General features: G+C 43.6%; 1 protein-coding gene and 1 pseudogene across 8 annotated transcripts in view; one reads left to right on the top strand and one right to left on the bottom strand.

Moving 5' to 3' along the window:
- The window catches only part of LOC123993740 (TNFAIP3-interacting protein 1-like), a 39,029-nt gene extending 27,949 nt beyond the window's left edge, over positions 1-11,080 (top strand). For 4 of the 7 annotated variants that reach the window (XM_046296182.1, XM_046296181.1, XM_046296178.1 and 1 more), the window contains 3 exons: positions 436-654; positions 982-1,072; positions 8,770-11,080. In XM_046296182.1, the coding sequence (XP_046152138.1) occupies positions 436-654; positions 982-1,072; positions 8,770-8,834 (375 nt within the window). In that variant the 3' untranslated portion in view covers positions 8,835-11,080. The remainder of the gene's footprint in view (positions 1-435; positions 655-981; positions 1,073-8,769) is intronic. The other 3 variants (XM_046296179.1, XM_046296183.1, XM_046296184.1) reach the window with 3 other exon arrangements.
- A 181-nt stretch (positions 11,081-11,261) lies between these two features.
- Positions 11,262-24,335, bottom strand: LOC123993743 (annotated as a pseudogene). The gene is made up of 5 exons (XR_006831501.1): positions 24,111-24,335; positions 17,818-17,968; positions 15,941-16,058; positions 14,889-14,988; positions 11,262-12,015 (listed from the first exon to the last, which is right to left on the bottom strand). The product of XR_006831501.1 is annotated as a glutathione peroxidase 3-like (transcript).
- Positions 24,336-26,531: the final 2,196 nt, after the last annotated feature.

Here is a 26,531-nt window from a genome sequence, read left to right as displayed (position 1 = left end):
TAGTCAATTTGCACAGGTGTTAAAATGCTAATCCCTCAGTCCAACAGACAGACGGAGCTTGTCTTCACATGGCTGTGGTGGTAAACCTATCAGTCTAGTTTCACCTAGCACTTAGACCCTCTTTTGTAGTAATGACAGCAATAGGATGGATTTAGATGAGTAAAACTGTCTGTGTGCTGTGTTTCACTTCCTTCCACTCTGTTTGAGGAGCACCAACTAGGGCAGTGCTTTACAACAGTTATATCTCAAACTAGTGCAACATTCCTCTGCCTGCCTGAAAACAACCCCCTCCCTATTTCCAGACGTAGATCAACTAGATCTGTTGCATAAGATCCAAGTGACTGGGTGCTGTGCTTCCTCTACCTGCCTGCTTGCCCTGCTTTACTCTGCTCTGACCGGGGTTACCGAGGTGTGTGTCCCTGTGTTCCCTGGTAGGGCCAGCAGCAGCAGGAGAGGCGTACCTCAGACCCCTCCTCAGGCACCATGAATGGCCCTCTGAGTCCTCCCTACTGTGGTCCCTTTGTGCAGGTGGCTCCAGGAGGAGGGCTGGACGGCTGGCCAATACACCCCAGGATACCCACCAACCCAACAGTTTCTGCCGGCAGCGTAGCGCCACCGGGACGTAGCGACTTCCCACCCCTCACAACGGTAAGGGTCCGTATCACAATATATCAGCGGGGGGGAAAAAAATAAGTGTTTCTTCCTAGTTCAGGTAGTCTGTCCCCATTTCGGTCCTTTTGGTTCCTAGTGAATATGGTAACCCTAATCCCAAATGGACCCCTAGCCGTTACTCTTAGATCATAGCTGCTGACAGAGGAGCTTTTTTCCCCTTGCCAATAAGCAGCTACTTGCTCTTTGGAGGCTTCGGCCGGGTTACTGTACAGCACTTTGTGACAACTTTGGATAGACAGTTAAAGGACTATATGAATACAATGTGATTGATTGACGTTGTTCTCTCTGTTCTGCTTTTTGATCCATCAGGGAACCCTGTGGCAGCAATCGTTCCCCCAGCCCAGAGGCTCCAGGGCACCCGGAGCAGGGGAAGGATCCAGACCACCTCCAGAGAACACAGGTATGCTGACACAATTTATGGCCAATGGAAAAAAAGGGTTGAAAAATTCTGGTAACATTTCCAAAATTTGTGGAAATTGCCATTTAGATTATAGCTTCTAATCAAAAGGTTCTACACTTCTTTTAAAGTAAGGGGAAATCAACACAAAACCAGACATGTCACCACTTCAAACCCTTCATTCTGGGTTGTACAATCTAATTAGTATGGTAACACTGTCATCATAATAAAGGTTCCACTTCTATTAACGGGAGTGAATCTATCATAAATACACACACATACACAGCATGTTAAAAACACAATTAGGCAAACTAAGTTAAAAATAAAAAAACACAAGCTGCAGCCCATTTTGGTAATTTGGGATCCCCCACTTCCAAACAGGGATTCCAATCAAGTTGCAAGCCTCCACTCCTTTTGTGGTGAATAGTTTTAAGCTACAGTGGCAATGTGTTCGGTGGGATCAGTTATATTAGAAGAGTGATCTGGGACATAAGTATTGTTTCAGGGCAATTCAAGTAGCATTGCCAATGTTCACTACATGTCTAGAGATGTCACGAATTTGGTCTAGGGCACATGCAACTCCATACCCAGGGAAAAACACACCAAATGACCTGGAGAGGCAGGGGCCTGAGTGAGAGTGATGTCAGCTAGAGACTTCTTATCTCTCCTCGTTCCAGGAGGTTTGCAGTCTCTCGAAGAGAACCTTCATATCTTGATTGTTTGGAACGGTTCTCATAGCTGTCACCACAAACCTAACACTGCAATCATTTGATGCATCAAGGGTGGGTTGCACCAACGTGGATTAACTCTTAAATCAAGGTTTATATATTCCTCTTGTTGCACCAAATGTTGAACCTAGTTTTAAATTAATCCTAGTTAAATTAAATCCTTCCTCTAATTTAACTTTAGTTTTCATTTTAAGCCTGTTGCTCAATTAATAAAAAATAAAAACTTAGGTTGGAGATTTAATTCTAAACTGCCACTTCATGTGGTTGAACTGATAACATGGCAGAGACCAAAACAACCGTTCCTCAGAATAATTAGAGAATCCCGTTGAGTTTTATGATAAACTCATTATTAGTAGGCTATTTACATGCCCAGTTTGTATAACAATTGAATTGGGGCTTATGATATGCCCAGCCTTGGTATGAATGATGATGTTATGCAACATGCTATAACGGGCCACATAATGGTAACATTGTAGTGAAGTAGCTTTAAAGTTACTTTTAACATGCATTATTGGCATCGATATTTACCAGTTATTTATGCTTACTAAATATTGGTGGGTTGTGTTGTCCGTCGTCGTCATAGGGGTTATGGAGAGGGGAAAACTGCTGGGGAATCATCTCGCATATCTTCTGGGTGATGGGATCTATTTTCTTGGATTGAGGCCCCCCTCCGGTCTGAAATAGCCCCCCGCCTCTCTTCTGCCACATTTAAACTGTTTAAAATGTGGCTTTTGACAACAAAAAAATCCAGCATGCTTCATCCGATTTGGGTCCCTCTTCTCTTTTAATGTGTGTTCATCCATTAAATAATATTTGTTACTATCCAAATTTCAATCAGCTTAATAACACATCCTTTTCGACTCACACATCTCATAACATTCCCAAACACACTCAGTAATCTCTGCTATTACCCCATTTGCATCTTCAACGATTCTCTTGTCGTTACTTCCTATGCACCATATGTATCTTCCTATACATATAAAATAACACCTTGTGCTATTATCAGTGGCTGCAGACCACGTAGACACTTCCAAATAAATGCCCACAGACAGCTGTCAGTGGGGCATGGTACTGTTATTTGCCCTCGCTCTAGTCTTTTCTAGAAGACTAGCTTTAGCCTTCCATGTCCATATGTATCTTCAAAGGTTCCTCTATAGTCTACAGTCACCATAGATTCTACAGTATCTATACTGTCTACAGTAGCTATAGTTTTGTGTATCTGTGTCTGTAGTCTGTGGCAAAGAAGGGGGTCGGCAGATATGTGAGCGCAGAACTAATAAACGGGCTCAAACATCCCTACCAGGGAGAAAAGTGAGTATGAGGCCATATCGGGTACCCGAGGCTCGACGGGCCGCGATTAGAGCAGAGACTGAGAAAATGTTGACAGCTGGAGTGATCGAAGAGTCACACAGTGGTCTAGCCCAATTGTGATGGTCTCCAAGCCCGATGGGTCATTGCGTTTCTGTAACGACTTTCGGAAGGTAAATGAAATTCCAAGTTTGATGCCTACCCCATGCCCCGAATAGATGAACTACTGGAGAAAATTGGTAATGCTCGGTACATTACGACCCTTGATCTGACAAAAGGGTACTGGCAAATTCCTTTGACCCCCAGGGCCAAAGAAAAGACAGCCTTTGCAACACCAGACGGTTTGTTTCAATACACAGTCATGCCATTCGGCTTACACGGGGCCCCAGCCACCTTTCAACGGCTCATGGACAAAGTCCTAAAACCGCACAAAGCATACGCCGCAGCTTATTTAGATGACGTGGGGATCTACAGCCCAGATTGGGAATCCCACTTACCCCGGGTACAGGCAGTGTTAGACGCCCTTAGAAAGGCAGGGCTCACGGAAAACCCTACCAAGTGTTATGTGGGGTTAGAGGAAACAGAGTAGGGTTAATCAAAGGGGGTCGGATCGAGGGGGAGAGTTGTGTGGCAAAGAAGGGGGTCGAGTGATAAATGGCAGATATGTGAGAGCAGAACTAAATCACTAAAATGGCCACCCCTGTCAGAACTACAGATCACAAAATGGCCGACCGCCAAAACTACAAGTCCTAGAAGCAAGGGGAACCCTCAGAAGGTGGAGCCGACCAACAGATAAAGGGTCAAGAAAAACCAGGAAGAGGGAGAGAGAGGGCTGGAAGGAGCTATGAACAATAGAGAAAGAGACTATAGAGATTGGCTGGATTTACCGTGTATGAGCTGGATTGTTTGGACTTACCTGTTGGCGTTTGGACCTGGACCTACCGAGAACCGATTCGTGTACCGAACCCTGCTATCCTTGACCTCGCCTAAGGCCTGGGTGGACCAGGACGGAGAAACAAACACACAGGTACTGTCCTGTTCGAAAGAACTCTCATTATTGGGTGACAGTTTACCACTTAATTTGTGACGAACGCTCCTAACCTTCAAGAGGTTTGCCACAAGTCATAGATGCTATAGACTCTATAGTCTCGCCGCATCCCATACATATAGAATAACACCTTGTGCTATTACTTTTTTTTTTTTATTAAAAAAAAATATATATATGAATTTTACCCCTTTTTCGGCCCAATTTCGTGGTATCCAATTGTTTAGTAGCTACTATCTTGTCTCATCGCTACAACTCCCGTACGGGCTCGGGAGAGACTAAGGTTTAAAGTCATGCATCCTCCGATACACAACCCAACCAAACCGCACTGCTTCTTAACACAGCGCGTCGGAGGAAACACCGTGCACCTGGCAACCTTGGTTAGCGCGCACTGCGTCCGGCCCGCCACAGGTGTCACCGGCTGCGACAGAGCCTGGGCGCGAACCCAGAGTCTCTGGTGGCCCCGTTCGTACTATTACTTAAGACTAGTGGTACCCTCCTTAATTTTGTTTAGTTTTATTCTCTATTTTATACAAATTTATTTAAATTGACTTAATGAAATTCAGTCGCAGCGTCCCTCAATTGTTCACGGATTATGTGTCTCCTAGGGAGCTCACAGTAAGGTTCTGGTCTGGGTTGGTCCTCATCGTCTTTTGGTCAGACGGTAATTTCCTCACGCTTCATAAAATGTGGCGCGGGTTTTCCTCGCAAACCCTCACTGGAGAGCTCTGCAGGCAGAATCAATCATCCCATTCGAGACGCCTAAATGTCATGGAAATTCTACACACCAAGTCGATCTTAAATGAATAATGATTTATTAACAGCAAGCTGGAGGTCACAGTCAAACTCGGATGAATAAAGAACCGGTCTGAAGTGAGCTCTGCCACGGCAGTCGCCTTTAGTTCTCTTACGGTGCATTCGGAAAGTATTCAGACCCTTTTGAATTGTTCAACATTTTACGTTACAGGGGCGGTAGGGTAGCCTAGTGGTTAGAGTGTAGAGGCGGCAGGGTAGCCTAGTGGTTAGAGCGTAGAGGCGGTAGGGTAGCCTAGTGGTTAGAGCGTAGAGGCGGCAGGGTAGCCTAGTGGTGGTTAGGGTAGCGTAGAGGCGGCAGGGTAGCCTAGTGGTTGGTAGAGGCGGCAGGGTAGCCTAGTGGTTAGAGTGTAGAGGCGGCAGGGTAGCCTAGTGGTTAGTGGTTAGAGTGTAGAGGCGGCAGGGTAGCCTAGTGGTTAGAGTGGTAGAGGCGGCAGGGTAGCCTAGTGGTTAGAGTGTAGAGGCGGCAGGGTAGCCTAGTGGTGGTTAGAGTGGTTAGAGGTGGCAGGGTAGCCTAGTGGTTAGAGTGTAGAGGCGGCAGGGTAGCCTAGTGGTTAGAGTGTAGAGGCGGCAGGGTAGCCTAGTGGTGGTTAGAGTGTAGAGGCGGCAGGGTAGCCTAGTGGTTAGAGTGTAGAGGCGGCAGGGTAGCCTAGTGGTTAGAGTGTAGCCTAGTGGTTGGTAGAGGCGGCAGGGTAGCCTAGTGGTGTAGGCGGCAGGGTAGCCTAGTGGTTAGAGTGGTTAGAGAGGCGGCAGGGTAGCCTAGAGGCGGCAGGGTAGCCTAGTGGTTAGAGTGTAGAGGCGGCAGGGTAGCCTAGTGGTTAGAGTGTAGAGGCGGCAGGGTAGCCTAGTGGTGGTTAGAGTGTAGAGGCGGCAGGGTAGCCTAGTGGTAGAGTGTAGAGGCGGCAGGGTAGCCTAGTGGTTAGAGTGTAGAGGCGGCAGGGGCAGTGGGGTGTAGAGCCTAGTGGTTAGAGTGTAGAGGCGGCAGGGTAGCCTAGTGGTTAGAGTGTAGAGGCGGCAGGGTAGCCTAGTGGTTAGAGTGTAGAGGCGGCAGGGTAGCCTAGTGGTTAGAGTGTAGAGGCGGCAGGGTAGCCTAGTGGTTAGAGTGTAGAGGCGGCAGGGTAGCCTAGTGGTTAGAGTGTAGAGGCGGCAGGGTAGCCTAGTGGTTAGAGCGTTGGACTAGTAACCCCCGAGTTGACAAGGTACAAATCTGTCGTTCTGCCCCTGAACAGGCAGTTAACCCACTGTTCCTAGGCCGTCATTGAAAATAAGAATTTGTTCTTAACTGACTTGCCTGGTTAAATAAAGGTCAAATAAAAAAACAGGCTTATTTAAAAATGGAATAAATAAATTATTTAAGTATTCAGACCCTTTGCTATGAGACTTGAAATTGAGCTCTGGTGCATCCTGTTTCCATTCCTTGATATTTCTACAACTTGATTCGAGTCCATCTGTGGTAAATTCAATTGATTGGACATGATTTGGAAAGGCGCACACCTGTCTATATAAGGTCCCACAGTTGACAGTGCATGTCAGAGCAAAAACTGTTCTGAGAGCTCCTAGACAGGATTCTGTCGAGGAACAGATCTGGGGAAGGGTACCAAAACATTTCTGCAGCATTTAAGGTCCCCAAGAACACAGTGTTCTCCATAATTCTTAAATTGAAGATGTTTGGAACCACCAAGGCTTTTCAAGAACTGGCCAAACTGAATGAGAAACAAGATTCTCTGGTCTGATGAAACCAAGATTGAACTACTTGGCCTGGATGCCAAGCGTCACGTCTGGAGGAAACCTGGCATCATCCCTACAGTGAAGCATGATGGTAGCTGCATCATGCTGTGGGGATGTTTTTCAGCAGCAGGGACTGGGAGACTAGTCAGGATCGAGGGAAATATGAATGGATCAAAGTACAGAGATCCTTGAATAAAACCTGCTCCAACAGAACAACGACCTTAAGCACACAAGCCAAGACAATGCAGGACTGGCTTCGGGACAAGTCTCAATGTCCTTGAGTGGCCCAGCCAGAGCCTGGATCTGAACCCGAGCAAAAATCTCTGGAGAGACCGGAAAATATCTGTGCAGCGACGCTTCCTATCCAACCTGACAGAGCTTGAGAGGATCTGCAGAGAAGAATGGGAGATACTCTCCAAATACAGGTGTGCCAAGCTTGTAGCGTCATACCCAAAAAGACTCAAGTTTTTGCTTTGTCATTATGGGGTATTGTGTGTAAATTGAGGGTAAAAAAACAATTTAATCAATTTTAGAATAAGGCTGTAACGTAACAAAATGTGGAAAAAGTGAAGGGGTCTGAATACATTCCGAATGCACTGTGGTTCTTCCTTTTAAAAGTTGCAGGGTGCTGCAGAACAGATTGCAGGGTACTGCAGAACAGATTGCAAGGTACTGCAGAACAGATTGCAGGGTACTGCAGAACAGATTGCAGGGTACTGCAGAACAGATTGCAGGGTGCTGCAGAACAGATTGCAGGGTGCTGCAGAACAGATTGCAGGGTGCTGCAGAACAGATTGCAGGGTGCTGCAGAACAGATTGCAGGGTGCTGCAGAACAGATTGCAGGGTGCTGCAGAACAGATTGCAGGGTGCTGCAGAACAGATTGCAGGGTGCTGCAGAACAGATTGCAGGGTGCTGCAGAACAGATTGCAGGGTGCTGCAGAACAGATTGCAGGGTGCTGCAGAACAGATTGCAGGGTGCTGCAGAACAGATTGCAGGGTACTGCAGAACAGATTGCAGGGTGCTGCAGAACAGATTGCAGGGTGCTGCAGAACAGATTGCAGGGTGCTGCAGAACAGATTGCAGAACAGTGCTGCAGAACAGATTGCAGGGTGCTGCAGAACAGATTGCAGGGTGCTGCAGAACAGATTGCAAGGTGCTGCAGAACAGATTGCAAGGTGCTGCAGAACAGATTGCAGGGTGCTGCAGAACAGATTGCAGGGTGCTGCAGAACAGATTGCAGGGTACTGCAGAACAGATTGCAAGGTGCTGCAGAACAGATTGCAAGGTGCTGCAGAACAGATTGCAGGGTGCTGCAGAACAGATTGCAGGGTGCTGCAGAACAGATTGCAGGGTGCTGCAGAATTCTATGGCACGTTATTTAAGTGTCAGCCATTGTTGCCAGAATTACGCAATTTACCACAGACTGTCATCATCTACCAGAAACAGTCATAGCATAAGCTCAAAACTTTTAAAGGAAGAACCACTGTAGTGCTTACAAGTTATATTTGCTTGATTTAACTTGTTAATTATTCATAAACAATTCATCATTAACATTTGGTTCATGCATGTGACTGACCAATACCTCACGAGGCTTCTTCTCTCCAAGCTGAGATCTTGAATCTGAGAGATCCCTTTCCGTTCTCAAAACAATGTTCTGTGCGTACTGCCAAGTTGCAAATACTGATGGTGAGGATTCTTCCCATGCACGATCATTCAGTCACTTGCATGAACCCAGTTTAATTGGTTATTATAAACGCACAAACAATTTTCCTTCACACCTGGTTTGAAGGTCACCCGGAATAAGGCTGCATCAGCAGGAAATCCTGAATCCTCCAACCAGGATTTCTGGTTGGGAAAGTTCCCAGAATTTTGCAACCCTACCAGGGAAACATTTTATTTTTGCAAATCTCTCTCTTTTTTTTTCTCTCTCTCTCTCTCTCTCGCTCTCATCCATTCACAAATGGTCTATTTTTGCTTTCCCCATTCTCTCTCTCTCTCTCTCTTTTGTTCTCTGAGTGGCTGATTGTGTGATCAATGAGACGTTAAACAAACCTTTTCCTCTACTCTGTCTATAGATCAGTCCACAGCAACTGGGTTTGTAAAAAGAGAGCGACAGAATATTGACCCTGGAAAGCACTAAGGGCCTCGCCATCGTTGGTTCTTTCGTTGCCTCACCATGGAGCCAGCTGGGTGGTAGAAGCATGAATCACTTTTCTGTTGACCCGGTGTGATTTGAACTATAATTTTCCTACTGAACTGTAGATATCCTGTTGTAATGTTGTTTATACTTGCCTTTTTATAAGCCTACTTGTGAGACAAACACTGTTTTCGCTATTCAGAAATATAATACATCAATATTACCATTTAGATGTTTCTTTTTTTAACCTCGTATTATTTTTTGGGAGATTCAATATCTGCTTTAAATGATTCTATGCAGGAACTGAAGTCATTTTGTGTAATAGGTTGAAATTATCTCAATGTAATATTAAAACAAGATACCTATGTGATTATCAGCTGTTGACGATCGTCCCACTGCAAATATTATTTTATTTTTACAAACAGTTTTGTTACTTGTAGGGTTAAGGGGTCCATTCTCCCATGTCAATAACAGCCAATCCTACTTGTATTCATTCCAACGATATATAATTCTATAGATAAATTGCCTTGGAATTGGATTCATAGAAGCGTAACCGTGGTTTTTCTTTGTTTTTCAGTACCATTGGTGTTCTAGAACTGTACTATAAGTGTAACTGTTCATAAAGTGATTGTTAAAACGCATCAAGCTTGGGAAGTGAATTTAGCTGGTATATCATGCCAAAAAACATGGCTGTGGTGATTATTGATCATTTATTTATAATCTACTGTTTTGATGGTTGCATTAACTAAATGTAAATCACTTGTCTTTAGTAATGCTGTTCTTTCTATGTTAGTGTACTCCCAATATATTGTAGCTATTGACATCGTATGTTCGTTACACACACACACACCCTCACAAGAGCACCTGATTGGCCAAAAATGCACCTTTGCTTTGATTTCATTGGGTTAAATATTTGATAATCTATTCCTATATATATATCCTCAACATATTTACCCACAAAGCTGTCCAGTTGTGTGGAGAATTGGGTGATTGGTCGTAGTGTGCCCAGGCTTTGTTCCAATAGTCTTGAATGGCTTCCTTTTCCTGGTCTCATTTCCTTCCCTTCCTTCCCTGCTGCTGACAGTTAGATAGTACTACTGTAACGTGTAGGCCTGTTCTGGTGACGTTAAACGTTAGCCTGCCTGAGCGCTCCGCTAGCAGTATGGTCAGTGTAGGCGCTGTAAGTGCATTAATATGTGAATTTATATCGCGATAACAGGGTACATTTGGTCTCCGATTGCTTTAGCCTGTCAATCATGTCCTTTTTGCATCAGTCAGAGGCGAGGAAATTAAGCGATTTTAAAACCGAGACTCGACTAACCCCTAAGGTTCAGTCAGCCAACCATTACCTCAGTAACAGCCCAGTGATAAACCACCTCCGCCAGACAGGGACTGTTACCCAAATGGCACACTATTCCCTGTATAGTGCACTACTCTTGCTCCCGGCTCTGGTTAAAGGAAGTGCACTATATAGGGAATAGGGTGCCATTTGGGTCCCATTCCTGACTCAGCTGGCTTCTGTCTCAAGGCACCTCTCAGACAAGCAGCTCCATACTATCTACAGTATCTACCCGACAGTCCTGTGAACCTTTGTGACACTGTCAACAGAGCCGGGCTTGAATTCCCTGCCACGTACCTTACCCCAGGGTACTACTGTTGATCTGAGAGGATCGGATAGGTGTTGACAAAATGGCAACAATGAGAACTCCTTGTACGACAAGGTGGTTTTATTGTTACCATATTTGCTCATACCTTCCCAATGCTTTATGTCGACTAGTGTCTGGAGGTTAGGGGGCGAGGGGTTGATTTTTGGGGATTGGTCACTACCCTAGAGCTCCAATCCTCCCGATGTGTGATTTGATTTGGTGGTGAACTAATGTTCTGTGTCTCCTCCTGAATCAAACTAATAACTCAAAGCTATATAGGGTTGAATATGTATCGTGTTATAATCCTTATTGTGTTTTGTTTCATTCAGACTGCTGGTAAAGATGAGTGTTTTATTCACAATGTTCACTGTAAATAGTTGGAACAGTCTTTTCTTTTAAAAGACAGATTCCAGAATGGTCCAATAGTTGAATGGTGACGTTTTAAAGGTTGAATTGCACTTTGAAAGGAATGCTTTGTTTTCCTCTGGTGGTTGTCTTTTTCTGGTTTGTAAGTTCTGGAGTTTTTGCAGAAGGCAAAAGCACATTACTGATGTGATGAGACTTTTTCTATTTGACTGGCTTAATAAACATATCCTAAATGTCTTTGTACATTTTCACTCTGGTGTTTATTTTCAATTTTAAAGTTTTTTGTTGTTGTTTTTTTTCGACTTCAAATAACAGATTCTCTTTAACAAACCATTGTTGACCTGGACATTTTGTGAAAGCATGTGAGTGGTCACACACCACAGGGCATCATCGTTTACACGAAGAAATTGGCTCCATGTTGCATTGATGTGATTTATTGACATACATTAGTCAGGCAGAAGCAGTGGGTAACTAGGCGTCTGGTCTGGGTGGCAGGACGAGGAGGTAGCATGGCTCCTAGGGTTACCAGGCCCAGCCTGAATGCACTGAAGGACTGGCCTGGACCCTAGAACTCAGGCTTGGCACCACAGAATCACTGTTTTCAAGCCTCACCTTCATACAACATGCCACCTCCTTTATGACCTACAACCCTTACCCAGTACCACCATCAACTGATGGAACCTGGAAACCGTTCCACTGTGATTTCATGTATCTAAAGGAGTGATCTCTAATAAATCTATAAAAATCAAATCCAGCCTATCGGGGATGGAATGAATTCCATTTCAATTCAGGAATTTACTCAACTGAAATGGAATTTGACCCCAGCCCTGATGACAACACAGGCTGCGTCGCAAATGACACCCTATTCCTTATGTAATGAATTCCCAGTAATGCACTACATAGGGAATACTGTGCCATTTGGGTCACAGCACAGTAAAACCTTAGTCAATGTTCTGCTGGGTGGACTGGGATAAGAGTTGATTGAAGTATTTGATGATGTCCATCCGAACCTCAGACACTGTGACCCGGGGAAACCACCTCCTCACGGGCTTTCCGTCCGGTCCGACCAGGAACTTCTCAAAGTTCCACTTGATGTCGTTGATCTTCAGGGGCTCCCAGAACAGCCTGTTGGTGGGGTTCTCAAAGCTGTCCCCTACCGGCGGGCAGGAGTTCTAGAAGACAGGGTTATAGGGTTAGAACAGTTCTAGAAGGCAGGGTTATAGGGTTAGAACAGTTCTAGAAGGCAGGGTTAAACAGTTCTAGAAGACAGGGTTAAATCAGTTCTAGAAGACGGGGTTAAAACGGTTCTAGAAGACTGGGTTAAAACGGTTCTAGAAGACTGGGTTAAAACGGTTCTAGAACATGGGGTTAAAACGGTTCTAGAAGGCGGGGTTAAAACGGTTCTAGAAGGCGGGGTTATAGGGTTAGGACAGTTCTAGAAGACATGGTTAGAACTAGGGTTAGGCAGGTTGTGTTGTCCTCTCATAAGGATTTTACGGGAGCTACAGTAAGGATCCCATGTCATACCCGTTTTGGCCAGACAGCATCAGATACATGGGCTACAAATACAGAGACAGAGGGGCTATGTTTTGCTCACTCAGATGCTTTCTCATGAGATATGCAGTCGGAGGTTTACATACACCTTATCCAAATACATTTTAAACTCTGTTGTTCACAATTCCTGACATTTAATCTAAGTAAAAATTACCTGTCTTCGGTCAGTTAGGATCACCACTTTATTTTAAGAATGTGAAATGTCAGAATAATAGTAGAGAGAATGTTTTATTTCAGATTTTATTTCTTTCATCACATTCCCAGTGGGTCAGAAGTTTACATACACTCAATTAGTATTTGGTGGCATTGCCTTCAAATTGTTTAACTTGGGTGAAACGTTTTGGGGAGCCTTCCACAAGCTTCCCACAACAAATTGGTTGAATTTTGGCACATTTCTCCTGGCAAAGCTGTTGTAACTGAGTCAGGTTTGTAGGCTGCCTCGCTTACACACTTTTTCAGTTCTGCCCACAAATTTTCTATAGGATTGAGGTCAGGGCTTTATGATGACCACTCCAATACCTTGACTTTGTTGTCCTTTTGCCACAACTTTGGGTGTATGATTGGGGTCATTGTCCATTTGGAAGACCCATTTGTGACCAAGCTTTAACTTCCTGACTGATGTCATGAGATATTGCTTCAATATATCCACATAATTTTCTGCCTCATGATGCCATCTATTTTGTGAAGTGCACCAGTCCATCCTGCAGCAAAGCACCCCCACAACATGACGCTGCCACCCCCGTGCTTCATGGGAGCTTGTTGGCTTGTAAGCCTCCACCTTTTTCCTCCAAACATAATGATGGTCATTATGGCCAAACAGTCCTATTTTTGATTCATCAGACCAGAGGACATTTCTCCAAAAAGTATGATCTTTGTACCCATGTGCAGTTGCAAACCGTAGTCTGGCTTTTTTTATGGCGGTTTTGGAGCAGTGGCTTCTTCCTTGCTGAGCGGCCTTTCAGGTTATGTCGATATAGGACTTGTTTTACTGTGGATATAGATACTTTTGTACCTGTTTCCTCCAGCATCTTCACAAGGTCCTTTGCTGTTGTTCTGGGATTGATTTGCACTTTTCGCACCAAAGTACGTTAATCTCTAGGAGACAGAACACGTCTCCTTCCTGAGCAGGATGACGGCTGTGTGGTCCCATGGTGTTTATACTTGCTTACTATTGTTTGTACAGATGAATGTGATACCTTCAGAAATTGCTCCCAAGGATGAACCAAACTTGTGGAGGTCTACAATTATTTTTCTGAGGTCTTGGCTGATTTCTTTTGATTTTCCCACGATGTCAAGCAAAGAGACACAGAGGTTGAAGGTAGGCCTTGAAATACATCCACAGGTTCACCTCCAATGGACTCAAATGATGTTAATTAGCCTTTCAGAAGCTTCTAAAGCCATGACATTTTCTGGAGTTTTCTGAGCTATTTAAGTCAACTTAAGTTAACTTCTGACCCACTGGAATTGTTATACAGTGAATTATAAGTGAAATAATGTCTTGTTAGAAAAATGACTTGTGTCATGCGCAAAGTAGATGTCCTAACCGACTTGCCAAAACTATAGTTTGCTATTTAACAAGAAATGTGTGGAGTGGTTGAAAAACAAGTTTTAATGACTCCAACCTAAGTGTATGTAAACTTCCCGACTGTAAACTGTAGATCTCCTCCAATGGACTCAAATTATGTTAATTAGCCTTTCAGAAGCCACTTGCTAATTGAAGGTAATTAATGAAGAAGAAATAGTTTATATTTTAATTATATATATATATATTTTTTTACATTTTTGGGGAAGCACAGCTTCCCTTGGTATCCGTGATTACACCTACTGTAGTAGGCCTAGTGACAATCACCGAGTGTCATTACACTGTTTTTAACAGATAGTCTATTTCCATTCGTCAAAATGGCGCATGCACAGTGCACTGTTTGGGTGCTGTAATTATTTTGAAGTGGACAAACATGTACAACGGTAGGTAGCCTACTAAGTGATTTGCTTATACAATCAGATGAAAACACAACTGGTTGTGTTCATGTCACATTAAAATGTCATACATTTTTACTGTTAAATGACACACCTTTCCTAATAAGCCTATTAAAAACAGGTGTGCACCCAATAGTCACCCCCCCCCCCCCCCTGAATGTCATGATATAATGCCCACTCTGTGTAACCCAGTTGCATATCTGTTACAGGGTGATTTTTGCCAACTGTCACTTCCACACAGTATCTGTCCATGAATTTAGTCAGGATTATAGTGGGAAGTAAGTCGCCCAGAAAGGGTTATTGACCCCCTGTAGACTAGGATGACAACAGCAATCACCTGAAGGATGGCCCATCCCTAAATGGTCCAGTTTTCCACAATTCCTGGTTGGAGATTTTTGGGATTTCTTGCCTTTTTTACCTCGTGATTCAAGGAATCTTCTCACCAGGATTTCTGTAAAAACCTGGACATTTTAGGTGTGTCCCCAGATTGTTGATACCCTAATCACTTGCTTACTTTGAGGAAAGTGTAGACTCCTTGTTCTGTGTCTCCGTTCACATCCCCCCTCTGGAATAGCAGGAAGTTTGGAACGAATCCATTTCCTGGTCGGACATGCCTGGAACCCAAGGAGAGATAGATACGCTTATCACTGGTGTGCTTCCCAAGTGGCAATCTATTCCCTATATAGTGTGTTACTTTTGACCAGGGCCCCATGAGGCTCTGGTCAAAAGTAGTGCACTATTTAGGGAATAGGGTGCCATTTGGGACACAGACGTTGCCTAGACATGCTTTTGAGCCACTTAACGGACCTTTTTAATGGGTGCCTCACTCACTGAGCTATTGCCTTAGATAGATCGACTATGTGACACGAACACGAACCACAACACCACAGCCTGTTATACATACAATCTCTGCTTTCACTAGAGAGGTTAACAACCCAGGTTATAAACCCAAATATACTGAAGGCGGACACTGGTGAAACCAGGGTTTCTAGTCTGGTGTACATGGGGTTTAAGCTGGCCAGGAGTAGAGTCTAGGGTGAGCTAGAGGGACCAGATACCATAGGAATGTTGTATATGTTTCTCAGAGTGGGTTATACCTTAGGGATTTGTATATCGCTCCTTCGATGTTATTTTCCAAACTAAAAGAAGCTCTATTGGTTGACAGAAGTATTGCTGTCTTGTTCCCTGCATTCAGGCATGCAGGACAATTGGATTAAGTGCTTCTACACCTGCATTGCTTGCTGTTTGGGGTTTTAGGCTGGGTTTCTGTATAGCACTTTGAGATATCAGCTGATGTACGAAGGGCTATATAAATACATTTGAAATTTTATTTTATTCTTTATTTTATTTGATTAGTTTCAAGTGTCAGGTTTATTTCCCCTATGTAATAAAACATTGGTAATGTATATCGTATACATTACACCACTATGTCTTTTTTTACCCCCTAAGGTCGATGTCTGTGCCCCATCTAATTAGCATAATACACAATTCCCCCATCAAAATCTGTCAGTTTAATGACGTACGTTTTTTCATGTTAACGGATCTCTGAGACAAACAATTACTTACTTTAGAGAGGCCAGAATCTCATGATTGTCTCCTGGCTCCTGTTTTCCAAACTGATTGGAGGGGAACCCGAGAATGGTGAACCCATAATCCTTCATCTCCTTGTGTAGTGCATTCAACTCTGATTAGATGACACACACACACACACACACACACACACACACACACACACACACACACACACACACACACACACACACACACACACACACACACACACACACTGATCGATTAAAGGTTGTATAATAACAACATAATTTGGGTAAATTGAGGACAAAATCAGCTTTCAAAACAACGTACATTAAGTAGGGCGTACACTATAGTTCTTCCTCTTCTCGTCACATATGGACTGGCCTCTTTCTCTTTGAAGAGTGCTTTACGGGCTTCCTTCAATCAGACCCGCTTTAGCCGACAACCGCATTACGGGTTGTTTTGGCATGTCGGACAGCGTTAGACAGCGTTAGAGCTGTCAAATCCAAAAGCGACTCCCGGCATTGTACCTAAAGCGGACATTGCCATTGGCTGCACGGAGTTGCATTCACAGAAATCTCACGCAGCCTTTGTTTACAAGTCAACACTGGAATGGGAGATGTAATCTACACCTCCATTAGGCTGATAGAAATTATCATTATTTTGTTTCTCGATTTTGTGATCGTCATTACTTCTACATGGCCTACACTTCCCTCCTTCTGACTGCAAACTCAAGTGAGGTGGGTGTGGCTTCCTGACAACGATCACAAGAACAGCTGCTCACTGATTTTGACAGCTCCAATGCAGCTCCACCTCCGTCACTGCCAAAACATTAGTTATGTGGGTGTCAGCTAACGCCGGTTAACGCTTGATCTGATTGAATCTAGGCCTGCCAGTCAGTCAGGCCTGTTAGTCTATGCATGGACCTGCTCATTGTAAGAGGGATTTACAGTGAATCAGGTTGTGGGGTTTTGAGGGTAAACTACGTGTGGGTAAGGTTGGGCTGTATCCAGATGTTCATACCGTCTCAACGTTTCTGTACCATACCAGGGTATACCGAATGTCTACACAAGAGGCGGTATAAAAAATAAAATAAAAATTTAGGCAACAGGGATCTTGTTCCAGGAGGGGGTTGAACATCTCTGCTGTAACCAAGAAGTTTGATCTTGACATCTAGCCACTTAGCCAGCAAGTTAGTTAACCAAATGCATAGCAGGAGCCCTGATATAATTTATTTGACACATCTTAGATTTCTTATAATTATAAGAATTGGCGTAGCACGCAGACCCTGCAAGGCGAGGCGGGCTGACTCTCTCACGAGAGTCAGCAGTCTGAGGCACTACAGCCCCGGGTTTGATCCCAGGCTGTTTCACAGCAGGCCGTGACCGGGAGACCCATAAGGTGGCTCACAATTGGCCCAGTGTCGTCTGTGTTAGGTAAGGATTTGGCCGGACGGGATTTCCTTCTCCCATCGTGCTCTAGTGACTCCTTGTAGTGGGCAGGGAACCTGCAAGCTGACTTCAGTCATCAGTTGGACGGTGTTTCCTCAGACACATTGGTGTGGCTGGCTTCCGGCTTAAGCGAGCAGTTTGTCAAGAAGCAAAGCAGCTTGGCAGTGTTGTGTTTCTGAGGACGTGTGGCTCTCAAACTTCGCCTCTCCTCTCCACCAATTTGATAACACGAAATTGGGAAGAAATAAGGTTAAAAGCACAAAAAAATAATATCTAAAAAAAAATATATATAATAATCATACCAACGGTATATCGCCCAAGCTTAAGCGTGGGGCTAGTCTACTGTTAGCTAACTCTCCTGTTAGCCTATTGTTAGCTAATTCAACTGTTAGCCTACTGTTAGCTAATTCAACTGTTAGCCTACTGTTATACTGTTAGTCTTAAGCCAGACAGTCTTACCCAGGTACTGGAAGGTGAGTCCTCAGTAAGAGGCTACGTTGACGAAGAGGACGGTCTTCCCCATGTACTCACGGAGGGAGACCGAACGACTCCCATTCAGGGTCATAGCATTGTAGTTATAGATGGTGCCATCTTTAGATGGGTCACACACCTGAAGATCAAAACACACACACACACACGTTTAAACATTTATGCATATTCTCTGCTGTATATTTATGCATGTGCTTTTTTGTGGTGTTATCAGCTGTTAGTCTCAGAAAATAGGCCAAATGCATGTAGACCCAGTTTTCAATCTTCAACAAAAAATCTAAACTAATCAATGACATCCAATAGTGATGTTTACTATTCTAGTCTTGTAGACCAAGAATGTAAGCACTATTATTCTACTTGTTTTACATAATAAATCATGTGTATTTATCTGTCTAGGACTGTCCCCGCTTAAAATACATATTGGTCAACCGAGAGTCATTACATTTACATTTACATTTACATTTACATTTAAGTCATTTAGCAGACGCTCTTATCCAGAGCGACTTACAAATTGGTGCATTCACCTTATGACATCCAGTGGAACAGCCACTTTACAATAGTGCATCTAAATCTTTTAAGGGGGGGGGGTGAGAAGGATTACTTTATTCTATCCTAGGTATTCCTTAAAGAGGTGGGGTTTCAGGTGTCTCCGGAAGGTGGTGATTGACTCCGCTGTCCTTGCGTCGTGAGGGAGTTTGTTCCACCATTGGGGGGCCAGAGCAGCGAACAGTTTTGACTGGGCTGAGCGGGAACTGTACTTCCTCAGTGGTAGGGAGGCGAGCAGGCCAGAGGTGGATGAACGCAGTGCCCTTGTTTGGGTGTAGGGCCTGATCAGAGCCTGGAGGTACTGAGGTGCCGTTCCCCTCACAGCTCCGTAGGCAAGCACCATGGTCTTGTAGCGGATGCGAGCTTCAACTGGAAGCCAGTGGAGAGAGCGGAGGAGCGGGGTGACGTGAGAGAACTTGGGAAGGTTGAACACCAGACGGGCTGCGGCGTTCTGGATGAGTTGTAGGGGTTTAATTGCACAGGCAGGGAGCCCAGCCAACAGCGAGTTGCAGTAATCCAGACGGGAGATGACAAGTGCCTGGATTAGGACCTGCGCCGCTTCCTGTGTGAGGCAGGGTCGTACTCTGCGGATGTTGTAGAGCATGAACCTACAGGAACGGGCCACCGCCTTGATGTTAGTTGAGAACGACAGGGTGTTGTCCAGGATCACGCCAAGGTTCTTAGCGCTCTGGGAGGAGGACACAATGGAGTTGTCAACCGTGATGGCGAGATCATGGAACGGGCAGTCCTTCCCCGGGAGGAAGAGCAGCTCCGTCTTGCAGTGGTTCAGCTTGAGGTGGTGATCCGTCATCCACACTGATATGTCTGCCAGACATGCAGAGATGCGATTCGCCACCTGGTCATCAGAAGGGGGAAAGGAGAAGATTAATTGTGTGTTGTCTGCATAGCAATGATAGGAGAGACCATGTGAGGTTATGACAGAGCCAAGTGACTTGGTGTATAGCGAGAATAGGAGAGGGCCTAGAACAGAGCCCTGGGGGACACCAGTGGTGAGAGCGCGTGGTGAGGAGACAGATTCTCGCCACGCCACCTGGTAGGAGCGACCTGTCAGGTAGGACGCAATCCAAGCGTGGGCCGCGCCGGAGATGCCCAACTCGGAGAGGGTGGAGAGGAGGATCTGATGGTTCACAGTATCGAAGGCAGCCGATAGGTCTAGAAGGATGAGAGCAGAGGAGAGAGAGTTAGCTTTAGCAGTGTGGAGCGCCTCCGTGATACAGAGAAGAGCAGTCTCAGTTGAATGACTAGTCTTGAAACCTGACTGATTTGGATCAAGAAGGTCATTCTGAGAGAGATAGCGGGAGAGTTGGCCAAGGACGGCACGTTCAAGAGTTTTGGAGAGAAAAGAAAAAAGGGATACTGGTATGTAGTTGTTGACATCGGAGGGATCGAGTGTAGGTTTTTTCAGAAGGGGTGCAACTCTCGCTCTCTTGAAGACTGAAGGGACGTAGCCAGCGGTCAGGGATGAGTTGATGAGCGAGGTGAGGTAAGGGAGAAGGTCTCCGGAAATGGTCTGGAGAAGAGAGGAGGGGATAGGGTCAAGCGGGCAGGTTGTTGGGCGGCCGGCCGTCACAAGATGCGAGATTTCATCTGGAGAGAGGGGAGAAAGAGGTCAGAGCACAGGGTAGGGCAGTGTGAGCAGAACCAGCGGTGTCGTTTGACTTAGCAAACGAGGATCGGATGTCGTCGACCTTCTTTTCAAAATGGTTGACGAAGTTATCTGCAGAGAGGGAGGGGGGGGGAGGATTCAGGAGGGAGGAGAAGGTGGCAAAGAGCTTCCTAGGGTTAGAGGCAGATGCTTGGAATTTAGAGTGATAGAAAGTGGCTTTAGCAGCAGAGACAGAAGAGGAAAATGTAGAGAGGAGGGAGTGGAAGGATGCCAGGTCCGCAGGGAGGCGAGTTTTCTTCCATTTCCGCTCGGCTGCCTGGAGCCCTGTTCTGTGAGCTCTCAATGAGTCATCGAGCCACGGAGCGGGAGGGGAGGACCGAGCCGGCATGGAGGATAGGGGGCATAGAGAGTCAAAGGATGCAGAAAGGGAGGAGAGGAGGGTTGGGGAGGCAGAATCAGGAGATAGGTTGGAGAAGGTTTGAGCAGAGGGAAGAGATGATGGGATGGAAGAGGAGAGAGTAGCGGGGGAGAGAGAGCGAAGGTTGGGACGGCGCGATACCATCCGAGTAGGGGCAGTGTGGGAAGTGTTGGATGCGAGCGAGAGGGAAAAGGATACAAGGTAGTGGTCGGAGACTTGGAGGGGAGTTGCAATGAGGTTAGTGGAAGAACAGCATCTAGTAAAGATGAGGTCGAGCGTATTGCCTGCCTTGTGAGTAGGGGGGGAAGGTGAGAGGGTGAGGTCAAAAGAGGAGAGGAGTGGAAAGAAGGAGGCAGAGAGGAATGAGTCAAAGGTAGACGTGGGGAGGTTAAAGTCGCCCAGAACTGTGAGAGGTGAGCCGTCCTCAGGAAAGGAGCTTATCAAGGCATCAAGCTCATTGATGAACTCTCCGAGGGAACCTGGAGGGCGATAAATGATAAGGATGTTAAGCTTGAAAGGGCTGGTAACTGTGACAGCATGGAATTCAAAGGAGGCGATAGACAGATGGGTAAGGGGAGAAAGAGAGAGTCGTCTGTTCTTTCAACCAATTGATTGGTCTAAATTTGTAAATGTGTATTTTTCCATATATAGACCCAACCTATGTGTTTTTAATAAAATCAACTACATGCACTGAGCTTGTCTGATGCTTTAAGCCAGAGGTGTTAATCTCATTTCGAGGAGGGGCAAGTGTCTGCTGGTTTTATTTTTTTCCTTTCGATTAAGACCTCGATGACCAGGTGAGGGGAGTTCCTTACTAATACCTAGACAACCAGGTGATGAGCGTTCCTTACTAATCAGTCACCTTAATTCATCAATCGACTACAAGGGAAAAGTGAAAACCTGCAGACACTTGGCCCTCTATGGATTGAGTTGGACACATGTGCTTTAAGCACACTGTTTGATGAAATAATTAAGACACACAAATGACTCAAAGGGGGAGCAAGAGATCAAGAAAACCAGAACAAAAATATATATATTCCAAACCCTCCTCCTCCAACCTGTCATTATACTCCTGAAGGGTAGTAGGCTACACCAGGAGTCACCAACCCTTTTTCATGTGGAGTGTCAATTTACAATTTATCATTTCTACCGATCTGCGGTGGAATGAACGTGTAACGTTGTATCAACAATGTACTTGTAACGTTGTATCAACAATGAACGTGAAACGTTGTATCAACAATGAACTTGTAACGTTGTATCAACAATGTACTTGCAACGTTGTATCAACAATGTACTTGTAACGTTGTATCAACAATGTAACGTTGTATCAACAATGAACGTGTAACGTTGTATCTTGTAACGTTGTATCAACAATGTACTTGTAACGTTGTATCAACAATGTACTTGTAACGTTGTATCAACAATGTTGAACTTGTAACGTTGTATCAACAATGTACTTGCAACGTATCAACTATTCTGGGCCCTCAGAGTTTCCCTGCCAGAGTGAGCTCTGGACAGACACAGTTGTAGGTTATTTGCGCAAGGGATAAGAAGAAATCAGGTATTTTAAGATGAAAATACAATGAATAAATACACAAAACTCATAAATTGAATTAAATAAACCAAAACCATTTTTAAACCAAAAACACAAAACATCCACATCAAATTAAATATTTTTTATTTGATCAAATAACCACTTTTTGTGCCGTATTAATTTACAATCCTTACAAACCACTTAAAGTAAATGTACATTACTGTATTGTACATAGGCTGATCATCTAGGTTTGTACCTGTAGACTTTCTATCACCATGGAGATAAAAACAATGACCAATACAGTAATTGATTACATTGAGACATCAAGTAGTTTGTGATGTGGCTCAGTTGGTAGCGCACGGTGTTGTGGAAATGCTAGAGTTGTGGGTTTGATTTCTACGGAAATGGATGCACTCCCTACTTTAGATCTCTCTGAATAAGAGCATCTACTAAAAATAAATAAACAGACCATTTCAGTTCTCATAGAAATGTGTTGCATTTGCAAAGAAACTAGAAAATATACACTACCTTTTAAAAGTTTGGGGTCACTTTGAAATGTACATGTTTTTGAAAGAAAAGCCTTTTTTTGTCCATTAAAATAACATCCAATTGATCAGAAATACAGTGTAGACATTGTTAATGTTGTAACTGACTATTGTAGCTGGAAACGGCAGATTTTTGGGGGAATATCTACATAGGCCCATTATCAGCAACCATCACTCCTGTGTTCCAATGGCACGTTGTGTCAGCTAATCCAAGTTTATCATTTTAAAGGCTAATTAATCATTAGAAAACCCTTTTGCAATTATGTCAGCACAGCTGATAGCACAGCAGATAGTAGTTGAGTATCTGGAGCATCAGCATTTGTGGGTTCGATTAGAGGTGACTCTGGGATGCTGGACTTCTAGGCAGAGCTGCAAAGAAAAAACGATATCTTAAACTGGCCGATAAAAAGAAAATATTAAGATGGGCAAAAGAGCACTGGACAGAGGAACTCTGCCTTGGAGGCCAGCATCCCGGAGTCGCCTCTTCACTGTTGATGTTGAGACTGGTGTTTTGCGGGTACTGTTTAATGAAGCTGGCAGTTGAGAAATTGTGAGGCATCTTTTTCTCAAACTAGACACTCTAATGTACTTGTCCTCTTGCTCAGTTGTGTACCGGGGCCTCCCAATCCTCTTTCTATTCTGGTTAGCGCCAGTTTGCTCTCTTCTGTGAAGGGAGTAGTACTCAACGTTGTACGAGAGCTTCAATTTCTTGGCAAATTCTCACATGGAATAGCCTTCATTTCTCAGAACAAGAATAGACTGACGAGTTTTAGAAAAAAAGTTTGTTTCTGGCCATTTTGAGCCTGTAATCGAACCCACAAATGCTGATGCTCCAGAGACTCAACTAGTCTAAGGGACAGTTGTTTTGCTTCTTTAAGCAGAACAACAGTTTTCAACTGTGGTAACATAATTGCAAAGTGGTTTTCTAATGATCATTTAGCATTTTAAAATGATAAACTTGGATTAGCTGACACAATGTGCCATTGGAACACAGGAGTGATGGTTGCTGATAATGGGCCTCTGTAGCCTATGTAGATATTCCATTAAAAATCAGCTGTTTCCAGCTACAATCGTCAATTACAACATTAACAATGTCTACACTGTATTTCTGATCAACTTGATGTTATTTTAATGGACCAAAAAATGTGCTTTTCTTTCAAAAGCATGGACATTTCTAAGTGACCCCAAACTTTTGAACGGTAGTGTATATCAAGTAAGTATTTTTATATTACACAAGTATTATCAGATTAACTGTTTTGTACAGATAATTATCAGACTCAAGGTACAAATGTTGATAGTAAAATACCAGGCGCGTTTTGCGTAATGGTTCGCGTGACGCTCCAATCATAGGTAAATATTTAGTTTTGTTCCCAGATTGATTATTTCTATTTGAACAACAAGCACTGGGATTGTGAAATAAACAGAATAATATTTTACTACACCGAAACGATAAAGCAAATATGCCACAATGTAAAAGATTAGCCTGTGTCGCAATTTAGTTATCCCAGACATATTTTCAAATGAAATTATATTGTATCAATCGTAATATAACTAGGCTATTTAATATATTCATCCATTTACAGCAGGAATTACCTGGCTGAATGAGTCGCCTTCAGCCCAGTGCTGTAACAGCCCCAGTAGTATCAGAGGTAGGACCCACAGACTCTCCTGCATGCCCCGCATCGTGACAGTGAGAAGGACCTGTGTATGTCCGCTCCTTTTCCTTCCACAAGGATGTAGTTTACAATCTGTCCAGTATGATTTATCCCTCTCCACGCAATGACAACAAGCTGACGCACACTTCCTTCTCAGCCAATACAAATCCAGAGCCCAGTCTCTAATGTTTTTTTTTTCTTCTCTCACTGGGGTTCGTGCTGACGACTGCCTTTTGACAGAGTAGATCGACACCTAGACAGGTCAGTTACCACACACTGACAAATGGTAGAGTAGATATCAAGAGTCTGTCACCACACACTGACAAATGGTAGAGTAGATATCAAGAGTCTGTCACCACACACTGACAAATGACACGTCCTTTTGACGCGAAATTGGGGAGAAAAGAGGGTGATAGTACACCTTTTAATTTTATTTTTTTATAAATCTGATGTCCATCATCATTATCATGATCATGTTTGATGTGGCAAAGATAGTGCACTTACAATATGATGCAATTGATTAATTCTACTAAATAAACTACCATGTGATGGGAGAAGAAGACCTACACCAGAATACAAAATGTCACCAATATTTAGCCAACAGGGGGGGGGGGATGATATTTAACTGCCTCCTACAGTTTTCTGCTGTTTCCATGGTGAGCTGAGCCTCCAGCTGGCTACCCAGCAAACCCAAATTGGTTCAGTCAAAGTTCCCAGAACATTCATTAGGTTGCAGCAAATGTTCTCATAAAACAAAAACTGTCCAGTTGAGCAGATTATTCTACATTGCTTCTTTTAGGATGCAAAGAAAACATTCACCTGATGTTACAAGAACATTCCCAGAACACATTTGGTCAGTTCTTTAAAAGGTTCCCAGAATGCTTTGTTAGGTTGTGGGAAAGTGTGGACATGACAACTAGATATGTTCCCAAAACAAACAAAACTCTCCAGTTGTGCTAATTATTACAATTAGGTTGCAAAGAAAAAAAATACAGTCTAATGTTGCAACATTAAAAAAATCCTAAAACATTTCTTTAGATTGTGGGAACATTGTGGGGATATGACAAGCGATAGGTTCCCAATAACGCTAAAACAGTCAAGTGGTTCTGACGTCAGGGTGCACAAACCATTCCTTAGATGTTACATTACAAGAGATGTGTTCCCAAAATACAAAATATGCTTAGTTGTGATGACATTACCTTAATGTTGTAAGAATGAAATGCCGTTTTAACAACCATGTTCATAGCATATTTGCAAAATATACCATTGAGGTTCACGCAATATACACTTTACCTTGTCTTGGAGGTACTCAGAGCAAAAATATATATTTTTTTTTTATTGAACCTTTATTTAACTGTAGCAGTTTAGCACAGATCCACAAGCTATGTGTGTCTCCATTTCAACCACACTTCTTCCCCTGTTAGCTTACCGGTGTTCAGAGCACGCTAGATAGCAAATAAGCACAGGTAGTCTATGTCTTCCGTAACATGGAGATACTGTATGGCCGTGTGGAAACACTAACACTAACCCTGTAAATATGTGCAGTAATTTACCCTTTTGTTTTTATGAAAATCATTTTTCGCTAATATGGAAGATACTTTCCTTGTTTCCAAAATCGTACCGCAAGTGATGCGTTTTAATGTTCATAGAGATGCGTTTTAATGTTCATAGAGATGCGTTTTAATGTTCATAGAGATGCGTTTTAGGGTTCATAAAGAGTGTCAGGGATCTTAACAAAATTCCCCCGACCAGAAGATACTATCTTCAATAGGCGATAAAGCAGTTGGCATCTATGAATGGGTTAGGGTCACTTTTGCTTTTCAGATAAAAAAAATAATTTAAAAAATCAGCCAGAGGGGACCATATCAAGCATCTCAATGAAGGAAATATATCGGGTGCGTTTTTCATAGTTGAACACACAAAGTTTAATTTTGAGTTAGCAGCCAGATCATAGCCTCATGGGTTATTCATCCATTTCTGAGTTATATAAATATGGTTTTTTAACCTTTATTTAACTAGGCAAGTCAGTTAAGAACAAATTCTTATTTTCAATGACGGCCTAGGAAGTGTGGGTTAACTGCCTTGTTCAGGGGCAGTTAATATGCTGTGTACTTGTAACATTGTATTTTAGGATTGTTTTTCTTGAAAGTCTTATGAAATTCTAATGTAGAAATTGTCAAATTGTTTTCTTGTTAAGTTTGAAGGTTCTGAGTCTGTATTTAAGATATACATGATTACACAAAAATACACATTATTTAAAGGAAGCTCTATTCAACTAAAATCACATTTCATTAGACTTTCAAAGCGTGATGAAGAAAGGAGTACAGAGATAAGAGAGTGTAAAGGGAAGAGAGGGAAA

This window comes from Oncorhynchus gorbuscha, linkage group LG13 (genome assembly GCF_021184085.1).
Source record: "Oncorhynchus gorbuscha isolate QuinsamMale2020 ecotype Even-year linkage group LG13, OgorEven_v1.0, whole genome shotgun sequence".
Taxonomy (NCBI): domain Eukaryota; kingdom Metazoa; phylum Chordata; class Actinopteri; order Salmoniformes; family Salmonidae; genus Oncorhynchus; species Oncorhynchus gorbuscha.
The sequence above is the reverse complement of the archived record's forward strand: the minus strand, read 5'-3'. Positions and strand labels throughout refer to the sequence as shown.